Source organism: Pseudorca crassidens, chromosome 19 (assembly GCF_039906515.1).
Source record: "Pseudorca crassidens isolate mPseCra1 chromosome 19, mPseCra1.hap1, whole genome shotgun sequence".
In the NCBI taxonomy this organism is placed as follows: domain Eukaryota; kingdom Metazoa; phylum Chordata; class Mammalia; order Artiodactyla; family Delphinidae; genus Pseudorca; species Pseudorca crassidens.
This window is the reverse complement of record NC_090314.1, coordinates 3,141,429-3,159,106: the sequence shown is the minus strand read 5'-3', so window position 1 is coordinate 3,159,106 and position 17,678 is coordinate 3,141,429. Positions and strand designations below refer to the sequence as shown.

At 46.6% G+C, this 17,678-nt stretch overlaps 1 protein-coding gene across 3 annotated transcripts in view; it reads right to left on the bottom strand.

The window, feature by feature from the left end:
• The window catches only part of USP22 (ubiquitin specific peptidase 22), a 34,666-nt gene extending 20,457 nt beyond the window's left edge, over positions 1-14,209 (bottom strand). For 2 of the 3 annotated variants that reach the window (XR_010937650.1, XM_067716799.1), the window contains exon 1: positions 13,896-14,209. Coding sequence is in view for 1 of the 3 variants with exons in the window: in XM_067716799.1 (XP_067572900.1) it covers positions 13,896-14,033 (138 nt within the window). In the remaining 2 variants the exon portion in view is untranslated. The remainder of the gene's footprint in view (positions 1-13,895) is intronic. The other variant, XM_067716800.1, reaches the window with a different exon arrangement.
• Between the last annotated feature and the right edge of the window lie 3,469 nt (positions 14,210-17,678).

The following is a 17,678-nucleotide window of genomic DNA, read 5'->3' as shown; positions in this document are numbered from 1 at the left end:
AAACAGATCAAAATTAGGCCCTGAATTTCAAATGTAAATCTGTGTCACCTGCCCTCTTGCAGAACTTCACAAAAGAAAAATCTGCCCAAAGAAGAAAGGCTTCAAGGATTTTAGCTGCACAAAAAAAGAACTACAGAAATTAAACAGAGGCAGATGGGCTACAACCAGAAACAAAGGAACTGGCCACATCCTGAAACAGATGAGGGAAAAGAAAGCCCCAGATTAAACACACACACACAATCTGACTAAACCTTTTCCACATAAATAAAGCCCATGCTCAGGACTCATTTTAAGGCCGTGAATCCGATTTTATAACTAGGGCTCCACTGACAGGCAGTCCCAAGCACAAACCTATTTTCCATAACCACCAAGGACGTGCCACCTGCCCCAGGCGGAAACGCCAGGCTTAGCTGGTGCTTCCGTGAACGGCGGCTCCCACGAGCCAGCGACTCCAGCATGATGGGCATGAGGAGGGAGGGGAGACAGCTTGGGAATTCCCGCTGGGCAATTCTGGCCCTATCTGAGCACAGAAATGAGTAGCGGAAAGAATGGGTTATATGCACTGTACAAAAAAAGAATCCCCCAGGTCCACTCTGAAACCGACACAGCACACACACGCTGCGCAGTCTTCTTCATAGGAGGATTCCACCTACCGCAGTAGAAAAGACTACAAAGCCTTCATTTTATAATCAGCATAGTAATAACTGATTCACGTAAAAAAAAAAGGGGGGGGGTGAAAAAATACTGGGTCATTCACAATAGTTAAAAGGTGGAAACAGCCCAGATCTCCATTAATGGATCAATGGATACACAAAATATGGTGTACCCATGCAACGGAGTACTACCCAGCCATAAAATAAGACAAAGTACTAATTCACGCTGCCACGTGGGTGAACCTTCGCAACACGCCAAGTGAGAAAGGTCAGACGCCAGAAGTCACATACCGTGTGACTCCGTTTATGTGAAATGTCAAAGCACAGGCAAATCCAGAGAGAGACCAGAGATCGGAGGCTGCCGGGGGCTGGAGGGAGCGTGGAGAGCAGGCGACACGGTTTGAAGCTTAACAGAGGCAGCTGGTGATCGTACAACGCTGGGAACTCACTGGTATTTTAAAGTGGTTGATTTTTGTGTGAATTTCACCTCAATAAAGAAAAAAAATACATCAAAGTATTCACGTGTGTGTATACATATGCACGTATGTATGTATACTGGGGTGCTGGATAGTTTCAAGGTATCACCCCAGAGACGACTCCTGTTAATTAAACGGGAAAAGGTTATGTTTGGCAACAGAGAACTCCGGCCAACACGGCCTTAACCAAACTTAACATCCTCAAAAGGAAAAGCTTACGAATCCAGATAGATGTACAGCTGACCCTTGAACCACACAAGCTTGAACTACACGGGTCCACTTATGTGTGGATTTTCAAGAAACATACAAAAAATATGTGTGTAGAACACTATATGCAAGACTTGTAGTGAAGTGGACAGCCTATCCTCACATAGGCATAAGGAAAGGGATGTTTAATGTAAAATATTCATTTCTTACTGTTTTAAAACTTTGCTTTCAAAGAATTACCATACAGCATGCGCCCCTTGCTCCCGCTCTCCTCGCAGTCGGAGATACTGCGTGTCAGTCTACCGTCACGGGTAACTTTAATTTAAGAAGGTTTCCAATACGGCATTATGAACACGACTGCAAAGCTGCGTACCGCAGACATGTTACAATCATGCAATCATTACTGTACAAGCTACTGCACTGATCTGATTACACTCAGCTACCATGAAGCAATCACACTGCTACTTCTTTGTTACCAACACAGAATTGCTCTACCTATAGACTAATATGAATTTCTTTTTCACATTATCTTTTCATTCCTGACGTTAGCTCCATCCCCCAACCTCCATCAACAACCTATGATTTAATCAATCACACCTGTGTAATGATTTAATCACTGCCTATTTTTTAAATAAATAAATTTATTTTGGCTGCATTGGGTCTTCGCTGCTGTGCGCAGACTTTCTCTAGTTGCCGCGCGCGGGGGCTACTCTTCATTGCGGTGCGCGGGCTTCTCATTGCGGTAGCTTCTCTTGTTGCGGAGCACGGGCTCTAGGCACGCAGGTTTCAGTTGCAGCACATGGGCTCAGTACTCGTGGCTTGCGGGCTCTAGAGCGCAGGCTCAGTAGTTGTGGCGCATGAGCTTAGTTGCTCTGCGGCATGTGGGATCTTCCCAGACCAGGGCTTGAACCCGTGTCTCCTGCATTGGCAGGCGAATTCTTAACCACTGCACCACCATTAATCGTGACTATATAATGAAGCCTCCATAAAAACCCTAAATGATGGTTCAGAGGGCTTCTGGGTAGGTGAGTGCATCACTGTGCTGGGGGGTGATGCACCCCAACTTCACTGGGACAGAAGCCCCTTTGCTCAGCACCCCCCAGACCTCAGCCTACGGATCTCTTCATCTAGCTGCTCACCTGTATTCTTCATAATAACCTTTATAATAAATAGGTAAACGTACGTAAATGTTTCCCTGAGCCTTGTGAGCCCGAGAAGGGGAGAACAGCCTTGTGACTGGTGTCTGAAGTGGGTGCATCCTGCGGGACTGAGCCCTCAACCTACAGGATTGGTCGCCAACTCCAGGTCAACGAGTCAGACAGTCAGATTTGTGTGACGCCCAGCTGGTGTCGGCTGAGACTGGAGAATTACTCGGTCGCGTTGGAAAACATGCCCAAATAATTTAGCTGGAGCATGAACTTCAGACTCAGACTGACCTAATTTCAAGGCCCAGACCTGGCATTTAATCAGTGACCTTGTACAGGGCAGGAGACTTAACTGCCAAGGCCACCTAAACTGCACCGTGAGTTCCAAAACGAAATTACGTGAGAGATGCTTTATAAAACGCAAAATGCTATGTAAATACAAAGTAGGATAATCTTAAATGAAAAACAGGTGAGCCCAAGAGCCGTGGAGCCGCCCAAGGTCGAAGGGCACACACCTGGCAGAAGCAACCCCGCCCCTGCCCCATCACCTCCCAACTGTCCATCACAAGTACCTACAAGAAGCCATCGGATTATCCTAGAACCTCATTTAACCTGTTGCTCCCACTGTCCTCCCCAGAACTGCTAACAGGTGATGAAAGTGACGGACACACCCTCCTCTACAGGTGCTGCCGGGTTAAGATGAGGCAAGAACAGGCGTCTGTGAGGCAGGTCACCTGTCTCTGGAAACCTCAGCTTCTCAACATCTGCTTGACACCTGCCTCCTCAGGTCTGGGCACTCAGGCAGCAGGACCTTCAGGAAAGACACAGCACTGCTTCAGATCTCGCCTGAGGGCTCAACTCAGGTCTGATGCAGCCTCTGAATCGGCCACCAATTTGCAGGAAACAGAACCAAAGATGAATTTGTGCCCCAAGCCTGCAACCAGCAAATCCAGACCCGGCAAATGATCCCGGCAAAGCCGCAAGCTCTTCAGCAGATGCCATGTGCAGACCAGGGGTGAGGCGACCGAGACAGATCGGTACAGCCACGAGGGGACCCCACGCAGGGACGAAAGGCTGGGAGAGAGCTGAGCAGGTGAAGCGCGGGGTCGAGGGCGTGAGGTGTTCTGTGAAGCTCGCAGTGGCAGACGCTTCTCACCTCACCTGCTGCACCAAGTGCAGACCTTAATAAATAAAGGCCTGGGCTTCCTCTTCAAACCTGGAACCACAGCCAGGAACCATGAGGGAAACAGACAAACCCACATCGAGGGACGTCCTACAAAACACCTGAGCGATACTCCTCAAACCTCCTCAAAACCGCTAAGGGCGTCAAAAACAAGGCAAGTCTGAGAAACTCTCACACGCACAGGAGCCTGAAGAGACTCAGACCAAATCTCAGGTGGGATCCCAGAGGGGGTTCTGGGACGGATCAGGGAAAAACTAATCAAATCTGAATAAAGTATGACCTTAGTTAATAATAATGTATCAACCTTGGCCATTAGCTGGGACAAAACGTACCAGAGAAATGTAAAAAGTTAACAATCGAGGAGATGGGGGATTGATAACAGGACCTCTCTGTATTTTTTTAAAATATTTATTTATTTATTTATTTGGTTGCGCGGGGTTTTAGTTGCGGCAGCAGGCTGCTTAGTTGCGGCATGCGAACTCTCAGTTGCGGCATACATGTGGGATCTAGTTCCCTGACCAGGGATGGAACCCAGGCCCCCTGCATTGGGAGTGCAGAGACATATCCACTGCGCCACCAGGGAAATCCCTCTGTATTATTTTTGATAACTTTTCTGTAACTCTAAAACTACTCTGTTATTAATTTGCATAGAACTAAATACACACACAGATGAGCGCAAGTAAAAACTGGGGAAATAGGAATAAGTGGGCTGATTGTATCGATATTGACTCGTGGCTGTAACAGTGTATTAGTTTCGCTAGATGTTACCATCAAGGGAAACCAGGTAAAGGTCCTCGGCTATATATATATTTTTCAATATTTATTTATTTATTTTTGGCTGTGTTGGATCTTCATTTCTGTGCGAGGGCTTTCTCTAGTTGCGGCGAGTGGGGGCCGCTCTTCACCGCGGTGCGCGGGCCTCTCACTATCGCGGCCTCTCTTGCTGCGGAGCACAGGCTCCAGACGCACAGGCTCAGTAGTTGTGGCACACGGGCTTAGCTGCTCCGCGGCATGCGGGATCTTCCCAGACCAGGGCTCGAAGCCGTGCCCCCTGCATTGGCAGGCAGATTCTCAACCACTGCGCCACCAGGGAAGCCCGGTTCTCTGCTATTTTTCACAACAGCTGGTCAATCTACAATTACCTCAAAAGAAAAACTGTTTTCATTTTAGATCTTCTACTTGGAATGGCCTGTCCCCTACTTAGTATGAATGCTGCAATGCTTTGTTGTGATGACTGGGAAGATCCAATTCATCAATAAATAAAGCAAAAGTCAATTCTGCAAAGCAAGAAGTTTTGAAAAGGAAAAAAGTTTACTTTAAAAAAAGGACATATCTAAAAAATGAACTAAAAAAAAAAAAAGACGGACAGGAGACAGCTCTCTGCAGCATTCTCATCACCATCACGTTAAGTGCCTGGCAGAGTCAAAAAATACTAATTTAGTCACTGGTGGAGCCAGTAACGCTGGACTTTTCACAGCTCTCGGTCTACCACCTACCAGATGCTGTGTCCGGTCACTTCAGGTATTTTGTCTAAGCCAGTGACAGCTGAACTGTTACTCTCCAAAGATCACTTCTACTAAAAATTTCAAACATAAGGGATTCATTCAGACCTCAGGAGACAGATCTCAGACTCTAGAACTGAAGCAACATTGATAAAAAGAGATGACCTGTAAGAACCCTAGAATAAATCTTCTTCTAAAACACATAGTGGGGACTTCCCTGGTGGCGCAGTGGTTAGGAATCTGCCTGCCAATGCAGGGGACACAGGTTCGATCCCTGGTCCCAGAAGATCCCACATGCCACAGAACAACTAAGCCCGTGTCCCACAACTACTGAGCCTGCACTCGAGAGCCTGCAAGCCACAACTACTGAAGCCCATGCGCCTAGGAGCCCGTGCTCCGCAACGAGAAGCCACCGCAATGAGAAGCTCGTGCACCGCAATGAAGAGTAGCCCCCGCTCACCACAACTAGAGAAAGCCTGCGCACAGCAACGAAGACCCAACACAGCCAAAACTAAATAAATTAAATTAATTAAAAAAAAAACACATAGTAAAGTAACACTGACTCAAGATAAATAAGGCCATTTTCCACCTGAAATGACCTCCCTTTCCACACCACAACCAAAGGCTTGAACCATGCTTCTAAAATACTGACTACCCAGAAACAGAAAGACAAATATGATATCACTTATATATGGAATTTTAAAGACGACACAATGAACTTATCTACAATACAGACTCACAGACATAGAGAACAGACTTGTAGTTGCCAAGGGGGAGGGAGGGATGGAGTGGGAGTTTGGGATTAGCAGATCCAAGCTAGCATATATAGGATGGATAAACAAGGTCCTACTGTGTATCACAGGGAACTATATTCAATATCCTGTGATAAACCATAATGAAAAAAATATGAAAAAGAATGTATACATGTGTGAATGTAACTTTGTTGCACAGCAGAAATCAACACATTGTAAATCAATTAGACTTCAATAAAATAAATTGAAAATAAAATAAAATGAAATACTGACTACAAAAGCTTCCCTCCTCTTAGGCAAGTGTTCATAGGCTAACAAGCTACACTGTCCCTTTGTAATTATACAAAATGGAAGTTAGGGCATTCCACTTGTACTCTATGAGAGTATGTTATCTTAGACTTTTATATTTTGCACTTTTTTAAAATTTCTCTACTCTGTTTCCCTTACATAAAACTGCACTTTTTAAATGCATCTCAGGTTTGTATCAAGTAAACAAATCACATTTCAATCCCTCAGCAAACCAAGACTCATGCAGTTAAAAGGGTCTTGCCCAAGATTATTCCTTCTTAAAACTGATTCCCAGGCTTAAGTTTTACAAATTCTAGTAAATCCTCCAAACTGAAAGCCTGGGGGGTGGGGGGAGAGCAAAATACACAATGCCATTTCCAGCCAATGGAATATTAATTGCACAGTTCAACAGAGTGAGATCTGTATGCATTAGGAACAAATGAAAAAAGGAAACAGTATACACAGCATGTATATTTACAAAAACAAAAAAGTATAACTTTGCTGTATATGGCTTTGAAGTGTTCTCTGTTTTTTTTTTTTTTTTTTTTGGCGGTACGCGGGCCTCTCACTGTTGTGGCCTCTCCCGTTGCGGAGCACAGGCTCCGGATGCGCAGGCCCAGCGGCCATGGCTCACGGGCCCAGCCGCCCTGCGGCATGTGGGATCTTCCCGGACCGGGGCACGAACCCGCGTCCCCTGCATTGGCAGGCGGACTCCCAACGACTGCGCCACCAGGGAAGCCCTGTTTTTTTTTTTTGGCAGTACCACTCGGCATGCAGGATCTTCCCCAACCAGGAATGGAACACGTGTCCCCTGCGTTGGCAGTGTGGAGTCTTAACCACTGGACCACCAGGGAAGTCCTGAACTGTTCTCTTTTTAAACACTGAGAACATATTCATACCATCACTTCTGCAATTACTTTTTAAAACTATGTGGATTCATGAATTTTAATCTTTCTCAGTAAAACCAACATCTCAGCATCTAGAATTATTTACACATTCCTTCACGTATGTTTAGGCTACAATTATCTTATGTGTAGGAACTGTCACTGGACATCTACAAATACTGTAAATTTTAAGGCAGGTATTTAGTATCTTGCTATTTGACACCTACTATTTAAATGGCCTTTAAAAATTATGATTTCAATTCCTCAAGATAGAAACCTGGGCTTAAGAGTTAGTTGGCTCTGACTCAACAACAAAAAAACAACCAACCCAGTCAAAAGCTAGGTAGAAGACCTTAAGAGACGTCTCTCCAAAGAAGACATACAGATGGCCAGGAGGCACGTAAAAAGATGCTCAACATCACTAATTGTTAGAGAAACACAAATCAAAACTACAGTGAGGTACCACCTCAAACCAGTCAGAACGGCCATCATTAAAAACTCTACAAGGGTACTCCCTGGTGGTCCAGTGGTAAAGAATCCATGCAGGGGACACGGGTTCGATCCCTGGTCAGGGAACTAAGACCCCACGTGCCATGGGACAACTAAGCCCACGAGCCACAACTACTGAGCTCACGCTCCTCAACGAGAGAGCCCGTGGGCTGCAAACTACAGAGCCTACGCACCCTGGAGCCCCTGCCACAACTCAACTACAGAGAGAAGCCCGCGTGCCGCAACGAAGACCCGACACAGCCAAAAAAATAAATTAAATAAATATTTTTTTAAAAACCTCTACAAATAATAAATGCTGGGGACTTCCCTGGTGGTCCAGTGGCTAAGACTCCACGCTCCCAGTGCAGGGGGCCCGGGTTTGATCCCTGGTCAGGGAACTAGATCCCACATGCCGCAACTAAGAGTTCACGGGCCACAACTAAGACCCAGTGCAGCCAAATGAATAAAAAACAAATAACAAATGCTGGAAAGGATGTGGAGCAGAAGGAACTCTCTTACACTGCCGGTGGGAATGTAAGTTGGTGCAGCCACTGTGGAAAACAGTACGATGGTTCCTTAGAAAATTAAAAATAGAATTACCATACCATCTAGCAATCCCACTCCTGGGCTATACCCGGACAAAACTACAATTTAAAAGGATGCTATAGGGCTTCCCTGGTGGCGCAGTGGTTGAGAGTCCACCTGCCGATGCAGGAGACACGGGTTCGTGCCCCGGTCTGGGAAGATCCCACATGCCACGGAGCGGCTGGGCCCGTGAGCCATGGCCTCTGGGCCTGCGCGTCCGGAGCCTGTGCTCCGCAACGGGAGAGGCCACAACAGTGAGAGGCCCGCGTACCGCCAAAAAAAAAAAAAAGAAAATATACAATACACAGAGAATCCTAAAGATGCTACCAGAAAACTGCTAGAGCTAATCAATGAATTTGGTAAAGTAGCAGGATACAAAATTAATGCACAGAAATCTCTGGCATTCCTATACACTAAGGATGAAAAATCTGAAAGTGAAATTAAGAAAACACTCCCATTTACCATTGCAGCAAAACGAATAAAATATCTAGGAATAAACCTACCTAAGGAGACAAAAGACCTGTATGCAGAAAATGATAAGACACTGATGAAAGCAATTAAAGATGATACAAATAGATGGAGAGATATACTATGTTCTTGGACTGGAAGAATCAACATTGTGAAAATGACTCTACTACCCAAAGCAATCTACAGATTCAATGCAATCCCTATCAAGCTACCACTGGCATTTTTCACGAAACTAGAACAAAAAATTTCACAATTTGTATGGAAACACAAAAGACCCCGAATAGCCAAAGCAATCTTGAGAACAAAAAACAGAGCTGGAGGAACCAGGCTCCCTGACTTCAGACTATACTACAAAGCTACAGTAATCAATACAGTATGGTACTGGCACAAAAACAGAAATATAGATCAATGGAACAGGATAGAAAGCCCAGAGATAAACCCACGCACATATGGTCACCTTATCTTTGATAAAGGAGGCAAGAAGTGGAGAAAAGACAGCCTCTTCAATAAGTGGTGATGGGAAAACTGGACAGCTACATGTAAAAGGATGAAATTAGAACACTCCCTAACACCATACACAAAAATAAACTCAAAATGGATTAAAGACCTAAATGTAAGGCCAGGCACTATCAAACTCTTAGAGGAAAACATAGGCAGAACACTCTATGACATAAATCACAGCAAGATCCTTTCTGACCCACCTCCTAGAGAAATGGAAATAAAAACAAAAATAAACAAATGGGACCTAATGAAACTTAAAAGCTTTCACACAGCAAAGGAAACCATAAACAAGACCAAAAGACAACCCTCAGAATGGGAGAAAATATTTGCAAATGAAGCAACTGACAAAGGATTTATCTCCAAAATTTACAAGCAGCTCATGCAGCGCAATAACAAAAAAACAAAAACCCAATCCAGAAATGGGCAGAAGACCTAAATAGACATTTCTCCAAAGAAGATATACAGATTGCCAACAAACACATGAAAGAATGCTCAACATCATTAATCATTAGAGAAATGCAAATCAAAACTACAATGAGATATCATCTCACACCAGTCAGAATGGCCATCATCAAAAAATCTAGAAACAATAAATGCTGGAGAGGATGTGGAGAAAAGGGAACACTCTTGCACTGCTGGTGGGAATGTAAATTGATACAGCCACTATGCAGAACAGTATGGAGGTTCCTTAAAAAACTAAAAATAGAATTACCATACAACCCAGCAATCCCACTACTGGGCATACACCCTGAGAAAACCATAATTCAAAAAGAGTCATGTACCAAAATGTTCATTGCAGCTCTATTTACAATAGCCAGGACGTGGAAGCAACCTAAGTGTCCATCAACAGATGAATGGATAAAGAAGATGTGGCACATATACAAAATGGAATATTACTCAGCGATAAAAAGAAACGAAATTGAGTTATTTGTAGTGAGGTGGATGGACCTAGAGTCTGTCATACAGAGTGAAGTAAGTCAGAAAGAGAAAAACAAATACCGTATGCTAACACATATACATGGAATTTAAGAAAAAAAGAAAAAAAAAGGTCATGAAGAACCTAGGGGCCAGACGGGAATAAAGACACAGACCTACTAGAGAATGGAATTGAGGATATGGGGAGCAGGAAGGGTAAGCTGTGACAAAGTGAGAGAGTGGCATGGACATATATACACTACCAAACGTAAAATAGATAGCTACTGGGAAGCAGCCGCATAGCACAGGGACATCAGCTCAGTGATTTGTGACCACCTAGAGGGGTGGGACAGGGAGGGTGGGAGGGAGGGAGATGCAAGAGGGAAGAGATATGGGAACATATGTATATGTATAACTGATTCCCTTTGTTATAAAGCAGAAACTAACACACCATCATAGAGCAATTATACTCCAAAAAAGATGTTAAAAAAAAGATACATGCAAGGGCTTCCCTGGTGGCGCAGTGGTTGAGAGTCCGCCTGCCAATGCAGGGGACACGGGTTTGTGCCCCGGTCCGGGAAGATCCCACATGCCGCAGAGTGGCTGGGCCCGTGAGCCATGGCCGCTGAGCCTGCGCGTCCAGAGCCTGTGCTCCACAACAGTGAAAGGCCCGCGTACCGCAAAAAAAAAAAAAAAAAAGGAAAAAAAGAGATACATGCACCTGTATGTTCATAGCAGCAGCACTATTCACAATAGCCAAGGCAAAACCACCTAAATGTCCATCAACGGATGAACCGATAAAGAAAATGCGGTACGTATATACAATAGAATACTACTCAGCCACAAAAAAGAACGAAATAATATCACTTGCAGCAACATGGATGACCTAGAGATTATCATACTAAGTGAAGTCAGAAAAAGAAAAATACCATATAACATCACTTATATGTGGAATCTAAAATATGGCACATACGAACCTATACACCAAACAGAAACAGACTCACAGACATAGAGAACAGACTTGTGGTTGCCGAGGTGGGGAGGGAGAGGGATGGACTGGGAGTGTGGGGTTGGTAGATGCAAACTATTACATTTAGAATGGATAAACAACAAGGTCCTACTGTAGAGCAAAGGGAACTATATCCAGTCTCGTGGGGTAAACCATAACAGAAAAAAATATTTAAAAAAAAGAATGTCTATATGTGTAAACTGAGTCACTTTGCTGTACAGCAGAGATTGGCACAGTGTTGTAAATCAACTATACTTCAGTAAAAAAGAAAAAAAGAGTTAGTTGACTCTGGACTGAAGAGAAAATGGGAGATCTAAAAAAATATGGAATCAGCCCACTTTCTTCCACAGGGTGCCCGGTCCATAGTTCTTTAAATAGTAGCATTAAGCCCACAAAGGCAGAAACAGAAAAAATGCTGGAGCAGGCAAGGTCTGACTTCTGTGCCTGAGAGCATCTAGAAACAGTCCCTTCTCTCCAGCCCCTTTTCTCAAACAAAAAACCTCTCATAGATTTTCTACCCAAAGGGTTGCCTTAGTCCCCAAATTCTGTGCCAAGAAACCTTCAAGACGGTTTCCTGTCCTCCAGATTACTGTCCAAATTAAACCAAAATCAGTAATCGTCTGAAAGTGCCAAAGCTTCTCCACTTTGTGGTGACGTACTTTGGTAAAAATATTTACCACGGCTACAAGAAGTGCTCCGTATTTTTGAGGACAAACTGCTGGAAAATTTTAGAATCACAGAAACCGTTCAAGAAGACAGAAGGGATTATTTAAAACAACATTACCTGTCCCTCAAAGTGTCTTTATATTCAAAATAGAACACAGACTGGGTTAAGTTATAAAAAACAGAAGAACTGAAAATTCCTGATGTCTTCATTTCCCGTTTCCATTTTCACACACAAACCCTCAAGTGGTAAGACACATGCCAGAGACATCCAGTAGCTCTGAGTCCTCAATCGGGGAACATTTTTCCGTTCAGAAAATTATCAAATCTGATCACGCTCTTCTCACTCTGTCCATGAAAAGAAAAATCAAAGTTTGGATATAAAAATCATAAACCACCTCTACTTAGAGGAGACAGAGTTTTAACCCCTGTAATTTCACTGTAGTTGAGACCTCACTGCAGCTTCTTTGAGCAACCTCAAAGAAGCTTAACTTAGGTTGAAATATTTTATAGACAACTTCCTGGTGTTAAAACCAAACTACTAAGCCTGCACATCTGCTGAGAAACCTCTGCAAACTGCCAAACGTGCCTTACTCACTGTTCACCATTCCTCAAACCAAATCCTCTTTGGCTGGGCCACTAGGGTTGTAGAAATGCACGTTCAGGGAATGACAGATGGAGGACAGAAGGGTTCACTGCTGGGATACGACCATAAAGCACTGCAGCATGACAGACCCGAGTTCGGAAACAGGTTCTCACACCACTTGTCTGTCTATAGCTCAAGTTCTTACTAGTGAGTAATACAGACGTGGTTCATCAGCTTTCAAACTAAGCAACTGACATTTGAAGATTAATCCAAGCCACATATGAGCAAAAAAGAAAAAGTGATCCTTTCCTCAGGAAATTCGGCAAAGTTAATGATGGGTTAAACTTGACTCAAGTTAAAACTTACAGGGGTGGGGGTTGACAAGGAGAGAAAGAGTAAAAAGGGCAGGGGCTCCCGCCTCAACCCAATGTGGAGATGGGTCACATGCATACTGACCAACAAACAATATGGAGCAGTAACACGATTATCTCCTGAAAAACAGTTATCAACTAGGCGATTTCATTTTAAGGGCACAAAATTCCACCAGCAAGAATCTCACTCCCATCCTCGTAGAAATCTGTTTCATCTCCGATTTAAGTTCATCCTAACAGGCAGTGCTTCCCAACACCAATACTGATAAAAATAAAGAAAACTGGTGCTTAACATTCTCTACATGCTCAGCAGATGTTAGTTTTCCCATAAAAAATGCTACTCAAAGTGGACACTGCCTAACACAGCGCCTGCCCTCAGGCTGCGAACTGTAAAATCGCGTTACACGGTAAAAACAGTTTCTTCAGGTAAGATAAATAATGTCATTTTCTGATTTCCAAGTCACTAATAAGCCTAATCGCTTAGATGGTACCTACGCCCGAAAAACAGGACACTGTGTACCGTTCCCTCAGTACCTCAGGGAGGCGCCCCAGTCCCACCTGCCTTTAGACAGTCCTTCCTTTAAACCCGCTCCTGCGCAGCCACAGGGGACCCCCTCCCCAATCCCCGCCGCGCTGAGAAACACGCGACTCTAAGCGGCAGAGCCGGCTGGTTTCTAGGACTCTGCACCTGCGCCCGTGCACACCTGGGGGAAGCTGGCGCGTCCCAGAACGTCCCTGCAGACCCTGGGCCCGGGGGTGCTCCGCGCTGAAACGGGTGGCGCGCGTCCCTGCGGAACCTGGGCCCGGGGGTCGGCCCGCACTCAGAGGGCGGGGCGGGCGTCCCTGCAAACTCTGGGCGCTCGGCGGCTGTACCCGCATCCCGGTGACCCCGAGCCTCCGACCCAGCAACCCCCAGGCACCAGCCAGGGCAGCGGAGGCTTTGCACAGCGTGGGCGGCACAGGCCTCGGCAGCTGCGTCCTCCCCCTCTCAGCGCCTCCATCCCCGGCCCCACCCCGCCCGGAGGGTCCCTAAGACACGCCCCGCGCTGCAGCGTCGGGGACCCTCCCCCTCCTATCCGGCAGCTCCGGGAGAGACCGCCCCCCCGCACGCACGGCCGCGCCCACCCCGCCCCCGCCCGGCGTGCAGGAGGTGGGGGAGGGGACGGCGAAGCGCGAGTTCCCCCCCCCCAAAGCAGAGCCGCGCTGCAGGGGGTGCACCTTGCGCTTGCGGGCCTCCGCCGAGCCGCTCCACACGAAGCACTGATAAATGGCGCGCAGGTTCTGCTTCCAGTTGTCCACCTTGAAGCTGCCCAGGTGCGCACAGCCCGGAGGCGTCACCACCAGCTCCGCGTCCATGGCCTCGCCGTCCGGCTCGCGCCGGGGCGCCGGCGGAGACGAGGACGACGCCAGCGCGACGCGGGGCTGCGGGCGGCACGGCCAAGGGACAGGCCCGGAACAAAGCGGAGTCTCGCGACCGGGGTGGCGGGCGCCGCCCGCGCTGCGCTCGCGGGTAGCCGAGGCCGCAACAGCGCTACGTCATCGCCGCCGGGGCGCGCCGCGCATGCGCCAGCCGCCGGCGGCTCGCCCGCCGCCCCCTCCCCCATGGGCTCGGGCAGGCGATGGGTGGAGCTGGAGAGGCTCCGCCCCTTCACCCCCGCCATTGGTCAGCGGCGGCCGCGTGACGTCCCGCCCTCCGAGGAGGCGAGGCGGGACTGGACCTGTTTGCGCCGGCGGGCGCTGCCGCAGGGGCGGAGCTGGCGGGGTTGGGGGGGCGGCGGTCGCTGGTCCCCACCGGGTCGCAGTCCGGTGAATCCGGTCAGGCTTGCCGCACGTGGACTCTGGACTTCCCGATAGGAAGCAGGGAACCACAGACTCGCGCGCTGTATCAGGTTTCGCCGAGGCGTCGCCGTCCGGCTCGCTAGCCGCACATTCACGGCTCCGGGAGCTCGAGTCCCGCGTCCTCCGGGTGGGCTGTGCACCTGCTGGCGGACCCCGCAGGTGCGGGAGGTCCGTGAAGACAGGTGCCAGCTTCTCGAGGGCTTTTCACTGCGTCCCGCGCCGGCCCACCTCCGCAGCTAAAAGACGGAGAAATAAAGATGTTGTCGCGGCAGTTAGAGCTCAGGGCCCGGCTGGAGGGGTGTGGGGTGAAGCTTCTGTGGTCGGGACACTGGCCGGCACGCCGGCCTAGGGCCTTGGTGCTTGCAGCCCCTCCGCCTGAAGCCTGCCCGACCCCAGCCCGTGGCTTTATCAGACGCCGCCTGCCCAGCGAGGCCTTCTCCTCCACCCTACTGGACCTCACGAGCCCCCTAAATCCTTCATCTCCTTACCCAAAGAATTTATTTACTTGTTCTTTTAATATTTGTTTATTTATTTGGCTACACCGGGTCTTAGTTGCGGCACGTGGGATCTTTGTTGCCCTATGCGTGATCTTTAGTTGGCATGTGGACTCAGTTGTGGCATGCATGTGGGCTCCAGTCCCCTGACGAGGGATGGAACCCGGGCCCCCTGCATAGGGAGGGAGGAGTCTTAACCACTGGACCACCAGACTTCCCTGCCCTGTTTTTTAATTAACTATTCCCAACGTAGCATGAAAACTCCATGACGGTAATGATTTTTGTGTTTTATTAACGTCAGTATCGCCCAGTGCCCAGAGTAGTACTAGTTATATGCAGGTTCTCAAAAATAAATGTTTATCTAATTAATTAACCCAAACAAACTTTTATAGGAGAATCTAATAAGATCATTCTCAGAATAAAACACAGGTGAAGTAAGGCACATTATGGATATGTTAAAGAAAGGTGTATCCGTTTAATAAAAAGTAAACTCAGAAATAGTTAGGAGTTACAAATTATATGTGATTCACCTCTATTAATATTCAATGTCACGAGTATTTTAGTTTTACTGTTCTTGTAAATATGATTCGGTTTCAAGAATGTGCCCTTAGGGACTTCCCTGGTGGCGCAGTGGATAAGACTCTGCACTCCCAATGCAGGGGCCCAGGTTCCATCCTTGGTCAGGGAACTAGATCGCACTTGTATGCCGCAACCAAGGGTTCGCATGTGCAGCTATGGATCCCGCCTGCTGCAACTAAGACCCAGCGCAACCAAATAAATAAATAAATATTAAGAAAAAAAAAAGAACGCCCTTAGAATTCAGGCCCCTAATATCTATTGATCACATTTTTTATCAGTATGGTCATCCAACCTTGGGAGAATTTCTGTGCTCTCTACTTGGATTATAAATAATGATTTGAAATGCCCTGTAATCAGCCTCATACATAAATAAATTAAAACACGATATATCCTTGAAAAGCAGTTCCGAGAAGAGTCATGGATGAAACTGTTTACTACGGCATTTTTTTTCTAATGGGAAAAAAGCTGAAAACACCCTAAATGACCATTAATAGGCAAATGATTGAGTAAACTATTAACTAGGCATTCTAGGGAATGCTATGCTGCTGTAAAAAAATGACCTAGGTTTCTAAGTACTAATATGGAAAGTCTATAAGACATACATGAATAAAACAAGTTGCCGAAAAATACAGATAGTATGGTGACATTTACCGAAAAATAATACTGTATGTGAGTATCTATTAAAGGGCTGGGAGAAACAAACAAATCAATCATAGTTAATGTCTGGTGAGGGAGAACTTCATCTATGGCATTTGAATTATTTTATAAATAAGAATTAATCGTAGTATTTCATACTTAAAAAATCACTAAAACTTGAAATGACAAAATGTTCTAAGGCGGGGAAAGGGGACTTGCTCAAGTTCCACAGCATCTAGAAAACGGGTCCGGAAGTTCCATTCATGCATCCACCCAGAAAACAAGTCAGACTCTTAACCTTCAGTTCTGGCTCCACCACTTTCTGCCTGGGTAACATGAGGCAGATTGCTTATCTGTTAAAATTGGGGTGACACCAACTCAGTGCTTACATTAAAGGGTTACAGCACAGAATAAATGGTAATGCATGCCAAGCTCTTAGTACGTGCCTGTTGTTTAATTAAGGGCTTGAGAAACAGGGACTTCCCTGACAGTCCAGTGGTTAAGACTCCACGCTTCCACTGCAGGGGACTTGGGTTCAATCACTAGTTGGGGAACTAAGATCCCGCATGCCGCAGAGCAGCGCAGCAAAAGAAAAAAAAAGAAACATTAGCAATTGATCTGGAAGTTGCTGGGCATTGAAATGATTGACAATATCCTACTTTAAGAATCCCACAGTGTAGTGGGATAAATAGGAACACTAGCAGGCAGTTTCAGTACAGCCATTGCTGTGTATCCATAGGTACCACATCCAAGGATTCAAGCAACCTCGGATGGAAAATATTTGAAAAAAAATGCCAGAAATTTCCAAAAAGCAAACTGTGCGCTGGCCACAGCTTACATAGCTTTTACGTTGTACTTACAACTATTTACACAGCATTTACATTGTAACAGGTATTATAAGTAATCTAGAGGTGATTTAGGTATACAGGAGGATGTGGGTAGGTTATATACCACTTTATATAAGGGACTCGAGTATCTGCAGGTTTGGGTATCTACAGAGCGTCCTGGAACCAGTCCCTTGAGGATACTGAGGGATGACTGAAGTATGAAATTGCAGAGATAGAGGAAAGTCCAGGTAACATGAAAACCCTCCAAGACACCTCTCACCCTAACCCTGCCCAGGCGGTTGCAGTGGAGGGGATCCGGAAATGTTTCCTATGCCTGACCTAAGAGTAGAAGGATGGGCAAGAGCTGGCCAGTTTAAAAATAAGTGATATGGGGCTTCCCTGGTGGCGCAGTGGTTGAGAGTCCGCCTGCCGATGCAAGGGACACGGGTTCGTGCCCTGGTCCGGGAGAATCCCACATGCCGCGGAGCGGCTGGGCCCGTGAGCCATGGCCGCTGAGCCTGCGCGTTCGGAGCCTGTGCTCCGCAACGGGAGAGGCCACAACAGTGAGAGGCCCACGTACCGCAAAAAAAAAAAAAAAAAAAAAAGTGATATGGTCAGGTATTTGC